We start from the raw sequence: 15,321 nt of genomic DNA on the forward strand, positions 1-15,321 counted from the left end.
TTTTGGGAACCACTATTCTAATGATGAAAGCAACATGGGCTCAGTTAATTATATTGCAAAGCTTATTCTGATGTGCCATATATGAATTATATGAAAAGTGCTGTGGAAGTACAGAAATGAAGATGAAGAATTGCATAAAAGCTATTATTAACACTTTCCTAGGTATGAAGGGAAAATTAGGAAACAGCCATTATATTTGGTGCTTTGGTATGGATCAGCTCTGTTATTCAGAGACAAACCTAGGAAATATTGTCATAGATTCTTGAGTGAGCAGATGCTCTTTGCCAAAGAATAAGCATAACAGGAGGTAACTGTCTCCTCTGTTAAGATTAATGTACTTAGAAAAGCAGTACATACCAGCCACCATTTCCTGAATACTATCCTGCCAATAATCCTTTCTGTACATCCCGGGGCCCTATCAAGTCAGAAGTGATTTTTTCCTCATCCTGTATCTTACAGCACTTTGTACCTTGTGTGATGTGGTCAAGAGTGTGCACTTGAAGTGAAAATGTCTGGGTGTTTTTCCCATCTCTGCCAGCTTTCAGAACCTATGTCTCTTAACTGGGTTCCTGTACCTATCAATTAGGGATGATGATAATGCCTGCTCCAGATCATACTCTGACATATAGTAGCTGCTGCAGAAATATGTGAAAGGAATAATTTGGGGTGTGAGGTGAGATGAGGTTTGGAAACTCAAACTGCTTGGAAGAAAAGAGGCTAAGACAATATTTTCTTCCTACTGTGTAACAATATTATTAAAACTTGCATTCATGTGTGGTATCACTGCACGTTTTCCTTAATTCTTTTTTTTTTAATTTATTTTTGGCTGTGCTGGGTCTTCCTTGCTGCTTAGGCTTTTCTCTAGTTGCGGGAGTGGGGCGGGGGGCACTCTGGTTGGTGGAGCAGGTGTGCAGGCTTCTCATTGTGATGGCTCTTGCTACAGAGCCTGGGCACTAGGACGCACAGGCTTCAGTGGTCGCGGGTAGGCGGGGCTCCAGGGCTCTATAGCACAGGCTCAGTAGTTGTGGCGCAGGGGCATAGTTGCTCCGCAGCTTGTGGGGTCTTCCCTAATCTGGGATTGAACCCGTGTGTCCTGAACTGGCAGGCGGATTTTTCACCACTGAGCCACCAGGGAAGCTTCCAAATTCTGTATTTGAGCCTTCTGGCTAGGCTGTGGCCCTGAGAATCAGGCGGTACACCTGGGACTGCATTCCCATGATCGGACAGTAGGTGGCAGTGTGACTCCTCCGGAGACCCCAGAAGCCAGTGGAGCCCGGTGTTCGGGCACTGCCCTTTGGGAAGCGTTTCCTTTTGGACGTGCGTGGAGGGCTGCCTTTGGCATGTGGAGCGCTCTGATTGGGCGCTGTGTTCTGGTGCGGGCTCGCTGATTGGGGGAAGGCGCAGGGGGCGATATGAGGCTTTTACTCCGCGCGTCCCCATTGGAGGGCATGGAGTGGGGTGCAGTGGATCGCGCTGCCGGGAGCGAAGATGTGTGGGTGTGGGGCTTTGGCTTCCCTCATCTTAAGTGATTTTGCTTCCACAAATACTGGCGGAGGAGACCTGGATGCTCTCGAATCACTGTGCAGCTGCGGTGCCTCTGTTCAGTCTCATTAATGGTTTTGTGTTAGAACTTTGAATGAGGGATGATGGGGATCTGTCCAGTTTCCCGTCTGAGAGTAATTTATTATTGCGGAGGTCTAGATTAAAGCCAGGAGTGCAGTATACGTAATCTGGGGGCAGGCAGGCCATGAGTGCAGGCCGGGTCCTCTGACACGAGTCGGAAGGCACCTTTTCGTCACTGCAGTCTTTGTGCCGGGCTCTGTGCTAAGCACTTCACAGGCACTCAACAGCAGGCTGAGGCAGCTGCTATTTCCCTTGGAGTTGAGGAAAACGAGACCAGATCCAACATTCGCTTAGGGTTATACATTATTCTGGAGAAGAGTAGGCAACCAACTGCAGTAGTCTTGCCTAGAGAAACCCTTGGACAGAGGAGCCTGGCACGTTACAATCCATAGGATCTTACAGAGTAGTACGTGACTTAAGCGACTTAGTACGCACATATATAGTATTCTTTTGTCTTTCTGCTCAGAAGTAGATTTCTTAGTGATTGCTGTAGTTATTTGCAACTCTGCCTGACTGTCTTCTCTTGCACTGAAGCAGTGGATCTCTTACTTTTAAAAAATATTTTTTGATTGTAGTATATTATATATTGAAAAGTGCACGAATTGTAATGTACAGATTGATGAATTATCACAAAGTGAACAAACTTGTGTAAAAGAACATTCCTACCGCTCCGGAAGCCCTTACTGTGGTTCCCATTCCCCTCTTCAAACCATTATTCTGACTTCTAATGAATGCCATAGGTTATTATTACTTTTTAAAATGTTTTATGGTAGAAAATGTAAAACATACAGAGGTAGAGTGAATGGTATAAGCAATCTTCTTTACCCATCACTTTTATTCAACAGTTACTACCGCATGGCTAGTCTTTACTTCATCTATACATCTGCTTATTCCCCCATCCTGATCTTTTGGATGATTTTGAGACAGATCTCAGACAATATATCATTTTACCCATACTTTTTCAGTACATACCTCAAAAAGATATTTCTAATACTGTTGTAACACCTATAGTATTAATAATCATTTAAATATGAAATATCAAGTCAGTGTTCAAGTTTCCTTAATACTGATACATTTTTTAATGATTATGCACATAAGGTCCAGGCAATGCAGCTGGTTATGTTTCTCCCCTTATCTTACCTCTTTTTAAGTCTTTTAATGGAAACATGCAGAGGTAGAGAGAATAGTATATAATGAACCCCCAGGGTCTGTCACCCAGAATCGTGGTTATCAATTCCCTGCCAGTCTTGTTTCATGAAGCCCCTACTACCTCACCAGATTACTTTTTCATAAATTCTTGTTATCTGATCATTTTATACTTATTTTGATATAAAAATAGGTAGGATTTAAAATATACATATATAACTATACTATCACTCATACCATTACTAAAAATTAGTAATTCCTTAACATTATTAAATATTTGCTCAATTTCACATTTCCTCAAATGTCTTATACACTTCTTTTTAATTTATAGTTTGTTGAAATGGATTTCAGATAAGGTCCATACATTGCAATATGTTGACATGATTTTAATCTGTAGGTTTCTCTTCGTTTATTTCTTGAAGAAAATGAGTCTTTTGTAGTTTCCCATATTCTAGATTTGCCGTTTTCATCCTTATGGTGGTATTTAATATGTTCCTTTACCATCCTTATAAAACTGGCAATTGAGAGAAAAGCTTGATCAGATTTTTTGTATTTTTGTTTTTTCTTTTGACATGAGTACTTCATAAGAAGTGTCATTTACTGTTGTCAGGAGACACACAGCATTTGGGTGTCATGTTAATGTTAAAGGCCATTTGTGAGCATTGCTTAGATCTATTTCATTAGAAGCTGCAAAATGTTGCTATTTTATTTCTGTAATTTTGTCCTCATTTATTACCCAGAAAATTTTTGTTAAAGAATTTCTTTTCATCAGCAGTTTAGTTATCCTGAGTTATAGTTTGTATGGAAGAGACAGCTTTGGAAATAATTAATTGACCACCTGCTGCTGCTGCTAAGTCACTTCAGTTGTGTCCGACTCTGTGTGACCCCATAGACGGCAGCCCACCAGGCTTCCCCATCCCTGGGATTCTCCAGGCAAGAACACTGGAGTGGGTTGCCATTTCCTTCTTCAATGCATGAAAGTGAAAAGTGAAAGTGAAGTTGCTCAGTCGTGTCGGACTCTTGGCGACCCCAGGGACTGCAGCCTACCAGGCTCCTCCATCCAGGGGATTTTCCAGGCAAAAGTACTGGAGTGGGGTGCTGTTGCCTTCTCCAGATTGACCACCTACCATCCTCCAAAGGTTGTCAATGAGGGTTTTAATTCTTTTTAATAGCATGAATTCATGGACTTACGTATTCCAGACACTTTAATCCATTGCAGTTGATATTTTTTATTGAAAGAGCCTTAGTTCTTCAATTAGGCTCTGTAAAGTCCTGGGAGTTCTTGAACTTTACAACTCAGATCAGAAGATTTCTGTTTTAGACTGCTTCTGTACTTTGTCTCTGAAATTTCATTAGCTATGCAGATCTACTGGGGAGGTATAGAGTGAAAGTTAGCAACATCAGCCAGTTAGCAGCTGTTGAATTACAGACTGGGGCTTGCAGTAAATAGGATTCAGGACAAATCATGCTGAGGGTCTCCTGGGGGAAGTCCCTGGGTTCCATGAGATGTTTGTTCGCTCACCCTGCCAGGGGCAAGGGCCTAGGTGACTTGAACTGAATTGCTTCTTGAGCCCTACTGAATTAAATATTTTATTTCTGATATTTTCATTTGATAAGTAATTATTAAGTAAGGGATACCTTTTAGTGTTAGTTACTGCCTTTTTGTTTCTGGTTTTTTGTTTTTTGTTTTTGGCAGGAAGGTAGGGGAGCAGAATCAAGTTGAAACCAAGCACTGCGACCCATCTCTCACATTATCTAGACACTTCTCTCATTAGCTGAGGTTTAGTTTTGCTGTGTCATTTCAGCTGTGGAGCTTTTTGGCTTGTTGCAGTAGTTTTCCAAATCCTGCTCTTGGAGCTTGATGGAGATTTTCTGAGGCCTGCTTTCCTGTTCGCATATCTGTGACATATATTCATTCACTAGATTTCATAATGACTGTCTGTTGACAGTTCTAGAGGTGGGTCTGGCCTGTGTACATCATCTTCCTTTAGTCTTAGTATATGTGTGTACAAAGCTTGCCTTCACATTTTTTCTGTTATTGTTTTATAGCTTCTGGTGACAGACAAATAGAAGAAAATCTAAATATTTATATTCAGAATGGTTCCTAGGTTAATTTTTCCTAATCCCTTCTATTATTTCCATACATGGTATTGGTTATCTCTCCCTATTTTTCTTTTTTAAATGTGGGAAACAAAAACAGTTTCAGCCTGTGCTTTCCAGATCACTTCTTTTAGGAAATAAAATAATAACTTGTATCTAGTTCTTTAAGAATTATATAAATTAGATAAGGTATGCAGATGGTCCTACATCCAGAAAGAGCTTAACATTGACTGAATGGTTAACATTGATGTACAGTTAACACAGAAATCATGAAAAACTGAAACCATCTAATAATTTCTCATCTAAATCTCCCAGAGTTCAATAGAGGATCCATCTTTCCTTCAGAGACCTTCCTCATCCAACTTTGACCCAGAAACTACCCTGCTTTATAAGAGGCTTCTTTCCTAGCACATCGCTACTATAAATTTTATGATCATTAAAAAGATTATCATTTTCTTTCTCAGAATTTTATAAAATTTGAAGCTGTGTTACTTTGATGTACACCAGGTTAAAATTATCTTCCTGAAAAAATGGATTTTTGATCATTATGTAATGACCATCTAACCTGAAAAAGAAAAGCTTTTTACTTTAAATCTGTTGTGTCTGATATTAATATAGCTGCACCAGCTTTCTTTTGGCTACTTTTTTGCCTAGTACATTTTTCATACAGATATTTTTAACTCTTCATGTGTTCATATGATTTATATAGCTGGATTATGTGTTTTTAAAACTGATCTGACAATTGTCATGTTTGTAATTGGAAAGTTTAGTGCATTTACATTGTCATTTTATGATCAGTGGTTTATTTGGATTTATTTCTGCCATGTTTTGTGATTTGTCCCATCTTTGTTCTTTTTTTTCCTATCTTCTCTTCAATTAGTTGTGGTATTTTTGTTTTTTGCATTTTCCCCCTCCAAAAATTATATCCTCTATTTCTACTCTTTTAGAATGGTAGATTTTACCATTCTAACTCTACATCTTTTAGATGATTGCTTCATAACTTCCAGGGTACATATTTACCTTAAATTCTAGGGTTAATCACACTCTGCTGTCCTTTAGTCCCATCACATAACCCCCAACCATATGTTACTAATATTAAAGTTTTGTCCTTTAAAACATGTAAACACATAAGACGTTATTATTTTAAACAATTTCCCTCAGACCGAATCAATTTTATTTACCTAGCATTCTTTATAGCATCTCAAGTCTTTTTTAAAGGATCATTTTCCGTCTTCCAAAAACACGTCTTCTAAAAAACACAACTTGTAAAAATCTTCTTTAGTGATACGTGTTGCTAATAAATTCAGTTTTTGTTTTAAAATGTCTTTATTTTTCCATTAAACTTAAAAGATAGTTTTGTTGGATGTGCAATTCTCTTTTGATTGTATTTACTCCCAGCATGTTGTTCTACTGTTTTCTCTTGTTTCTAGTGAGAAAGCACCTGTTGGTATAGTTGCTTTTCTTTACCTTCTGGCTTCTTATTCTTCAGTTTAAGTGTAATGTATCATGGTGTGGGTTTAATTTTGCTTAATTGACTTGAGATTTTTTTTTGTTTCCTGAATCTGAGAATAGGTGATTTCTATCAGTTCTAAAAAACACTTGGCTATTAGCTCATCATGTACCAACTCTCCCCATTCTCTTTATTAACAATGTCTTCTGGAAATTCAAGTTCATGTATTTTAGACCTTACTATTCTATTTTCTGGGCTTCCCTGGTAGCTCAGCTTAAAGAATCTGCCTGCAATGCAGGAGACCCCGGTTTGATTCCTGGGTCAGGAAGATCCCCTGGAGAAAGGATAGGCTACCCACTTCAGTATTATTATTCAGTAATTATTATTATTATTAGTATTCAGTATTCAGTATTCCCTTCCTGGGCTTCCCTGGTGGCTCATATGGTAAAGAAGCTGCCTGTAATGTGGGAGACCCGGGTTTGATCTCTGGGTTGGGAAGATCCCCTGGAGGAGGGCATGGCAACCCACTCCAGTATTCTTGCCTAGAGAATCCCCATGGACAGAGGAGCCTGGCAGGCTGCAGTCCATGGGGTCACAAATCAGACACAACTGAGTGACTATCAGCAGAGCATATTCTGTTTTCTATATCTCTTAATGCCCTTTTTATACTTTTCGTTTTTATTAATCTCTGCTGCAGTCTTCTTCTGTCTTGTAATTCCTTTTAGATCTTTCAGGTTGGTAATTCTCACCTTACTTGTATCTAATCTGCTCTTTAACTTGCTGAATTTCTTTTTTACAATTTTGTCAACATGTTATTTACATAGACTATACCACACATACTCACAGTGTGCATTTTGACAAGCTTTGACATATGTGTGTGTGCGTCTGTCCCTGAGCTCATCACGGGTCAGGAGGAGCAGCACGCCTGTCGCCCAGCCCCACGTCTCTCCTCCTCCTCTGTAGCCCTCTCCTGCTCTTCCTGCCCACCTTCCCAGGAAACTGCTGGTATTGTTTGTTATCGTAGATTAGTATGTATTTCCTATGATTTTATGTAGTAAAATCAACTCTCTAAACCCCTTAAACCTCAGTTCTCAAGTTGGTGTGTCTCATATGGCATGGGAAGTGTGGATTAGGGCCTCAGGTGTGAGGCTGACCGTGTGGCCTAGAATCCTCAGGGGACGGCATCCTCGCTGCTTCCCTTTGCAGGGTCTGTTACTTTCCACTTCACCTTCTCTGCTGGTGTAACCCTAGGCAGTCCAGGCTTTACCCAATGATCTGTGAAACAGCTTCCCACCTTACAAAGGCCTTGGTTCTGTCCGTGACCTGAAAGTCATTGAAACCACAGCTGTGTGTCAGTGGGGTCAGCAAATGTTCAGATGACTGCCTCCCTCAGTAGTCCCTTAAACACACGAGGCTTGTGCTTCCGTCTTGCCTTTAGCCTCTGATGATTAGATTTATCTTCTTGAAAGCTCAGTCATATATTTAACAGTTTTTTTTTTAACATTTTATTTAGATGTTTTGTTTTTATAGTAGGGAGAATTTTTTTAAAGCTCTTCAGTCCACCTTATTGCTGAGATGGAATTCAGTTTAATACCATCATCTTCAAACTTAGCAGCAACATCCAAGACTTGTCTTGTGTTCCCTCCATGGTAGTTCTCAAACTAATTTACTCAAGTGCTTGCCAGGCTACCTCACAATCTCCTGGGGCTTTTGTTTAAAAATTTGTGTTTGCATGGTCTCATCTCAAATCTATGGAATTAGAGTCGCCTTCTGGGTGTGAAGCCTAGGAATCTGACATTTTAAAGTCTTAAAGCCTCTCAGGGTTTCAAATCCTTAACCAGGATTATACTTCAAATAGTGTGGGGGTCCTCAATAAAATCCTTTATGTCCTTAGACTATCAGGGATTTTTTTTCTTCAAACAAAAACAACAGTTTTATACTAACATAAATTTCATTTTCTAGACATATTTCCACATTGTCTGTACAGCTTTAAGTTTTGTTAAATGAAGGATTCAAATTTCAGACCCATTTTTCTTTAGAGTCTTTGTTGACCTCAACTGTCCACTGCAGTGTGTGTTCCTAAGGAGCTGAGTGACAGGCAAGAAGGCATCTTCTTTGGCACATCCCTTTGAATAAAACCTGGGCATCTGCTGGCCCCTCGCTGAACTGTGACGTGTGGCTGTGACTGTCGAGCCCGCCGTCCAGAAGCCTGTGGTGTGGCCCGCTGCAGGCCGCAGCTGCCCTGGCTTTTGTGGCCGTCCCTGCTCCGTGCAGTTTTCTGCTCCATCCGTCACGCCTCTGCTATCATGTGAGGTGGTTGGTGCATATTATATTTAGCAGTAAACCTTTCTCTGACTTACAGTATGCAGATATTATTCATCAGATACTGGCTCTACAGCTGTTGCCTTTTTTGAGGCCCCAGTTGATTTCACTTGACTGAAGCTATCTTGGTGTAAAAGATTAAAGTGGAATCTTGACTCTACACTACTGAAGCCACCTCTGTCCAAATGTTTAGCTGTATACTGTGCATTATATGAAACCCACGAAGAAATGGAGGTCATTTCAATTCGGCCAGTAGATCCAAAGCCTGCATTTTTTTGGTTAAAATTTAAATTTTGAGTAAAGGGAGTTGATTCTTTATATTGCCTATCATCTCGACATAAGAGCCTTGATTATGAAGAGATCATAAAGATTTGGTGTCTTGGGAGTGCTGTTTAATGTCATTCTGTGAACAGTTAGATTTAACAATATTAGTTATAACTAATATACAATATAATATAGTATAGTATAATATAACAATATTAGTTATAACTATAACAATATTAGTGTGAAGAGGTTTTAGGGACTTCTTTGTATGTGTGTATTTGTGTTTTAAAATTTTTAAATCACATGGTTTCAACCCCTTTAAGATAGTCATAAGAAAAATTAGTAACTTTTACATCATATCAGGTTTTAGTGGTTTTGCAGAGTTCCTTTCCCCTAATATCTAGAGTCATTGAGAGCATTACCCCAGGGAAAGAAAAGAGAAAAATACTGGTTAAGTGCACAGCAATAGGTCTTCAACAGATACTTAGCATTTGATTGATTCCCTGTTGCCTTTTTGCTTAATATTAATTTCTTTCACCAGGGAGAAAAAAAAATACTTGGAACTCCAACTTTTAGAGTTGGCTCGTGAACAACATGGGTTTGACCTGTGCAGGTTCACTTGTACGTGGATTGTTTTCAGTACAGCTTTACACGATGCAGGTGGGTGGATCCTCAGATGCAGAGAGCCAGCTGCGGGACTTGAGCATCCGCACGTTGTGGCATCTGCAGTGGGAGCTGAAACCAGTCCATGAGAGTGCCAAGGGGTAACTCTGCTTCTGTTTTCTTCCTCTCTTTCTTTCCTCCCTTTCTTACTGCCTTGCTTTATACCTTTTATTTATTTACTTAAATATACTGACTGCCTTTTATAGAACTCTTGCAGGAACTGAGAATATGTCAGTGAATTGTAAGTCCTAGCCTTCATGGTTTTTACTTCTAAGTATAAAAGACAGAAAAAAACAACAACAAACATAGACCAGTGTGTGTGGGCATTTGTAGATCACAGAAAATATTCTGGATTTTTTTTTATTATTTTGTTTCAATATGCATTTGTTTGGCTGTGACAGGTCCATTTGCCTCACTTGGGATCTTTTTGGTTGCAGCATGTGGGATCTTTGGCTGTAGCTGGTAAACTTAGTTGCAGCATGTGGGATCTATTTCCCTGACCAGGGATTGAACCCAGGCCCCCTCCATTGGCGGCATGGACTCTTAGCCTCTGGACCATCAGGGAAGCCCCTCTGAATTTTATTCCAAGTGTCATAGGAAACTGTTGGCTGGCTGAGACAAGAAAATAACAGGATCCGACTTATCTTTTAAGAGGCTCAGTCAGACTGCCGTGTAAAGATGGGGTTGTAGGTGTGGGGACAGTAGTTCAGGTGACTAGTCAGGAGGTGAGAGGTTAGCTGTGTTAATGGAGAAACATATAACTTTCAGATCTAACACTTATATGATTTGCTGGTACGTGGTTACAGAGAATGAAAAAGAATGGAATCAACAGTGGTGCCTTAGTTTTTGGCCTGAGTCAGCCAGTTAACATGCGGCCATTTCTGAGATGGGAAAGGTTTGGAGGAAGCAGGTTTGGAGTGGAAGGTTGGAGGATTCAGAAGACAAGCAGTGTTGAGATACCACAGGAAATGTCACCTATGCAGCTGGAAGTAAAAGTCTGGAGTTACAGGCAGAAGTCAGGGTAGGCACATACGTGTACAGTCAGTAGTCTGTAGATGATGATTAAAGCTATGGGGAGGGAGAGAATGAGATTCCCATGGAGCGAGCAGATGGTGTAGAGTCTGCTCCTCAGGGCACGTCAGCATCAACAAGTCAAGAAGAGTACCTGCAAAGGAACCCAAGAAAGAGAAAGAGAACGTTTCATGAAGGATAGAATGGTCAACTGTTGTTAGAGAAAGGTCAGGTAAGATGAGGATGAGAATTAACCACTGGATTTAACAAAGCGGAGGTGAACTTTGGTGTCAGTAGAGTGAGGAAACCAAAGCCTGATTTGAGTGGGTTCAAGAGAGGATGGAACTAGGGAAGTGGTGACACTTGTATTGGGGAAGACTCCTTGGAAGCAGAGCAGAGAAGGAGCTGGAGAGGAGACAAGAGGAGGTCACAGGAAGTTTTTGCCGTTTTTGGTTTTTGTTTGTTTAGTGAACTACATCCTTTGTTTAGGAAAAGAAGAGTTGAGGCAGAGTCTGTGGATACAGATGCTGGTAGCCTGGTAGGCCTGATAGCATAGGGTTCCCATGATTGCTTCTGTTTTATACTGAGGGAAATAAGACACAAGCCGTGAGCTGAGAGAGAGAGGAGAAGGGCAAGGAGCACACACACTGTTAAGTTCTAGAAGCAGTGAGAAGGCATGAAATAATTATTTTGGAGAGTATGTTGCCTGTTATTCTAGACCTTTTTAGACTCTGAGATAACAGTGTAATCTCAGGAATACCAAGTGTGTGTATGGATGTTCTGGTAAAAGGAACCAGAATAGGAATAGTTGAGGCTGAAAATCACTTATTGTAGCCAGAGTGCCTTGCCGTCTGATTTGTCCAGGGGATGTGTAAAAGTCATTTCATAAGTTCCAACTGAAAACATTTTTGAACAGTTGATGAAAGTGAAAGAGGAGAGTGAAAAAGTTGACTTAAAGCTCAACATTCAGAAAACTAAGGTCATGGCATCTGGTCCCATCACTTCATGGGAAATAGATGGGGAAACAGTGGAAATGGTGTCAGAGTTTATTTTTTTTGGCTTCAAAATCACTGCAGATGGTGATTGCAGCCATGAAATTAAAAGACGCTTACTCCTTGGAAGGAAAGTTATGACCAATCTAGATAGCATATTCAAAAGCAGAGACATTACTTTGCCAACAAAGGTCCGTCTAGTCAAGGCTCTGGTCTTTCCAGTGGTCTTGTATGAATGTAAGAGTTGGACTGTGAAGAAAGCTGAGTGCTGAAGAATTGATGCTTTTGAACTGTGGTGTTGGAGAAGACTCTTGAGAGTCCCTTGGACTGTTAGGAGATCCAGCCAGTCCATTTGAAAGGAGATCAGCCCTGGGTGTTCATTGGAAGGACTGGTGCTAAAGCTGAAACTCTAATACTTTGGCCACCTCATGCAAAGAGTTGACTCATTGGAAAAGACTCTGATGCTGGGAGGGATTGGGGGCAAGAGGAGAAGGGGACGACAGAGGATGAGATAGATGGATGGCATCACCATCTCGATGGACATGAGTTTGAGTGAACTCCGGGAGTTGGTGATAGACAGGGAGGCCTGGCATGCTGCAATTCATGGGGTTGCAAAGAGTTGGACACGACTGAGCAACTGAACTGAACTGAATATCAGTTTATTTATCTGGTTCAAAATACAGAAGGAACGAATGTGTAAGCAGTGAAGAATCTCCTTTTCTTGGCCACTACCGTCTAATTCCTTTCATTGGAGTCTGTCAATAATAACACTTTCTTGTGTCTTCTTCCAGAGATATTTTACGGGTCCATTTTTTAAAAGCTAAATCCATGCTGGGGTTTTTAAAACAATCCTTTCTCCAATCAAGTAAATATTTTAAAAAAAATTATACTAATATTTCTCTATTCTCTTTATTTATTAAGAATAATTTTTAAAAAGAGCATCCCTTTTAATACTGACTTCATAATGTTGACAGCCATCTGGCAGGAGCTGCATTTGTTAGATTTTTCTTTAGAAATATGTATAGTTAACAAGGTTCTTTTTGCTTCTTTGTCTTCACAGCTGATCTAGCATCTTTGATGGATAAAACGTATGAGAGAAAGCTGCCTGTTAGTTCTTTAACAATATCACGGGTAAGAAAACTTATATTTTCAAGGAAGAAAGAGAAAGAAAGCAAGAAAGACTGTTTATATATATGAGGCTGTGTAAATAAAGACCATCTTTTATAGGAAATATTTTTCCAGAGTATCTTATGTTTTTATAATTACTAATAGATATTTTATGATGAAGTAGTAAATTTCTTTGACAGGAACAAAAGATAATAAATTTACCAGACTCTGATGTCAGTGATCAGTGTTGTTTATTTAACTTAATTTTTCCAGGATACGATATGATACCATCATTTTTTTCAAAGTTGATATACTTTTCAAAGTGGTAGTATTCACTTGTTAATATTGGAAGTAAATTTGGTAGTTGAGAAAGTCTGTAAAAGACTTTAACTTTAGGCTGCTACAGAGCATTAGATGGGAGAATAATCTTAGGCTAGGAATCAAGAATAGAAATTGATCCATTGACCATTACTGATGAGCTTCTATGCCAGCTGTTTACTAGTTTCTTAACATCGTCTCACTATTCTCATAGCAGCCATGTAAGATAAGCATTGTTGTCTCCATTTTGCATGTAAGGCTCAGAATGATGACTCTCCCAATTTTACATAGTTCATAGGTAGAAAAATTGGGCTTGAAACCCAGATCTCTGTGGCATTAGAGTTCTCTTCTGTTGCCTCCCAGAAATCGACCTGATCTTGTCTTCATGAATTTCCTTTGTGACATGGGGCAACTGTGGCCTCTCTCAATTTCATTCAGTATGGAGACAGTAGTATCTTCCTCACAAGGCTTATGTGATGCTAAATTGAGATCTTAGTTGTGAAAACTATTTGTAGAAATTAATGACACCATAAAATTGAAAAGATTGTTAAATTGATGAGAGGAAAAATAAAGAAACCATCATCCCTTTTAGTCTCAGTGCTTTTTTCTGCTCCTTGATACTTTCCTTTTAGTGGGCAAACTGTTTAGCTTGATCATAACCTAGTAATTTTCATGTTGGAGAGGAGCTGAAAGACCAGTGGTTCATCCCTTATGTGATGGATGAAATCTCTGGCCGTAATGCCTGGTGTTTGTTTAGGCTGCACTTGAGAGTTTAAAGAGCTTTCACAGAAGAGCTTTCACGTACATTTTCTGGTTGGAGCTTCATACTCTTCAGCACAGGTGCCTTTATTCTGTTTATGCAGACAAGCAACCAGGATCCAGAGAGACTGTGTCATCTGTTTATGCCACACAGCATGCAATCAGGAGAGCTAGTTTTCAGTCTCGGGTCCTGTGTTTGAACTATATTTTATCCGCTCCTTAATAAGATTTCTAAATAAAATCTAGTAAGTCCTCCAAAGAGGATTCAGAAGTCTCTCCTCTTTACTCTCCTCTCCATCCTCCTGAAGTCTTAACTTTATTCACTACATCCATTATTTCCTACTTCATCCTTTTTGCCTCTGAGTCTTTAGAGTACAATTCATCCCCAGGCTTCCCTGGTGGCTTAGGCAGTAAAGCATCTGCCTGCAATTCAGGAGACCTGGGTTCAATCCCTGGGTTGGGAAGATCCCCTGGAGAAGGAAATGGCAACCCACTCCAGTATTCTTGCCTGGAAAATCCCAAGGATGGAGGAGCCCAGTAGACTATAGTCCATGGGGTCACAAAGAGTTGGACACCACTGAGCGACTTCACTTCACCCCCAGAAGAGTCTTTTCTGTTTCTTAGATTTAGAGTTAAGGAGCACACTGGGGTATTTTGGGGGTCAAAAGGAGACTTGGTTGGTAGACAGTAATAAGTTGACTGGTCCGTAGCAGAACCAAATCAGATAGGAAAAATGGATGTAAGACCAAGTTCTCTAAATTTGGATTTTCCTCTTTTGGGTCATGTTTTTTCAGCCATTAGAGTCTTCATCTTCTAAACTATTGTGTTTCCATGTATTTGGAACTTGGAAAACAGAGAAAGTATCAGGATTTAAAGATAAAGGAAAATATCAGTGACTAATTGTAGAGTAGGAAGAGCCCTTTCTTGTTCGGAGCGGGGTTTGTGTTTAGTTTTCAAACAGTTTTTCTAACCAAGGATATTCTACATATAGAAAAAGAGAGGCCGTTGTAGATTCTTGTTGGTATTAGGATAAAGTGGTATGAAGGGTGGAGCCATAGTACATGAACCCTGTCCTAATAAAACGACTGGTTTATCTTTAAGGTCAGTATGTGACTTAGGCTCAATATATGACATAATTTGTATTCAACCAAGGGTTTCTTTTTCCGTCTTTCAGTTTGTGGACAACATTTCATCTCGAGAAGAGATAGACCATGCAGAGTATTACCTTTACAAGTAAGTTTTTAATTTCATTTGACTATATTCTCATCCCTTTTTAATAACGAAAGATCATAAGTGCTGTATATAATGTTCAGTATCTTGCTTTTAAAGTTTGTGCTTTGGCGATCTTTCCGTATCAGTGTGCAGAGAGGCTCGTCTTTTTTTTTTTTATAACTGCAGCGTATTCCATACTATGAATATGTCACGTTATTTACTTATTTTTGGCTGCGCTTGGTCTTCATTGCTGTGTGTAGGCTTTCTTTAGTTGTGGTGAGTGAGGCTGCTCTTTATTCTGGTGTGCAGGCTTCTCACTGATGACTTCCCTTGTGGGGCACAGGCTCTAGGCAT

General features: G+C 39.8%; 2 protein-coding genes across 5 annotated transcripts in view; one reads left to right on the forward strand and one right to left on the reverse strand.

Annotated features, from left to right (window-relative positions):
- Positions 1-15,321, reverse strand: part of PTCD2 (pentatricopeptide repeat domain 2) — a 302,620-nt gene that overhangs the window by 46,018 nt on the left and 241,281 nt on the right. The window lies entirely within an intron of this gene.
- MRPS27 (mitochondrial ribosomal protein S27) overlaps positions 1-15,321 on the forward strand; it is a 103,887-nt gene that overhangs the window by 14,296 nt on the left and 74,270 nt on the right. For all 4 annotated transcript variants that reach the window (XM_061393305.1, XM_061393303.1, XM_061393304.1 and 1 more), the window contains 2 exons: positions 12,632-12,702; positions 14,930-14,988. In XM_061393305.1, coding sequence (XP_061249289.1) covers positions 12,632-12,702; positions 14,930-14,988 — 130 coding nt within the window. The remainder of the gene's footprint in view (positions 1-12,631; positions 12,703-14,929; positions 14,989-15,321) is intronic.

Source organism: Bos javanicus, chromosome 20, assembly GCF_032452875.1.
Source record: "Bos javanicus breed banteng chromosome 20, ARS-OSU_banteng_1.0, whole genome shotgun sequence".
NCBI lineage: Eukaryota > Metazoa > Chordata > Mammalia > Artiodactyla > Bovidae > Bos > Bos javanicus.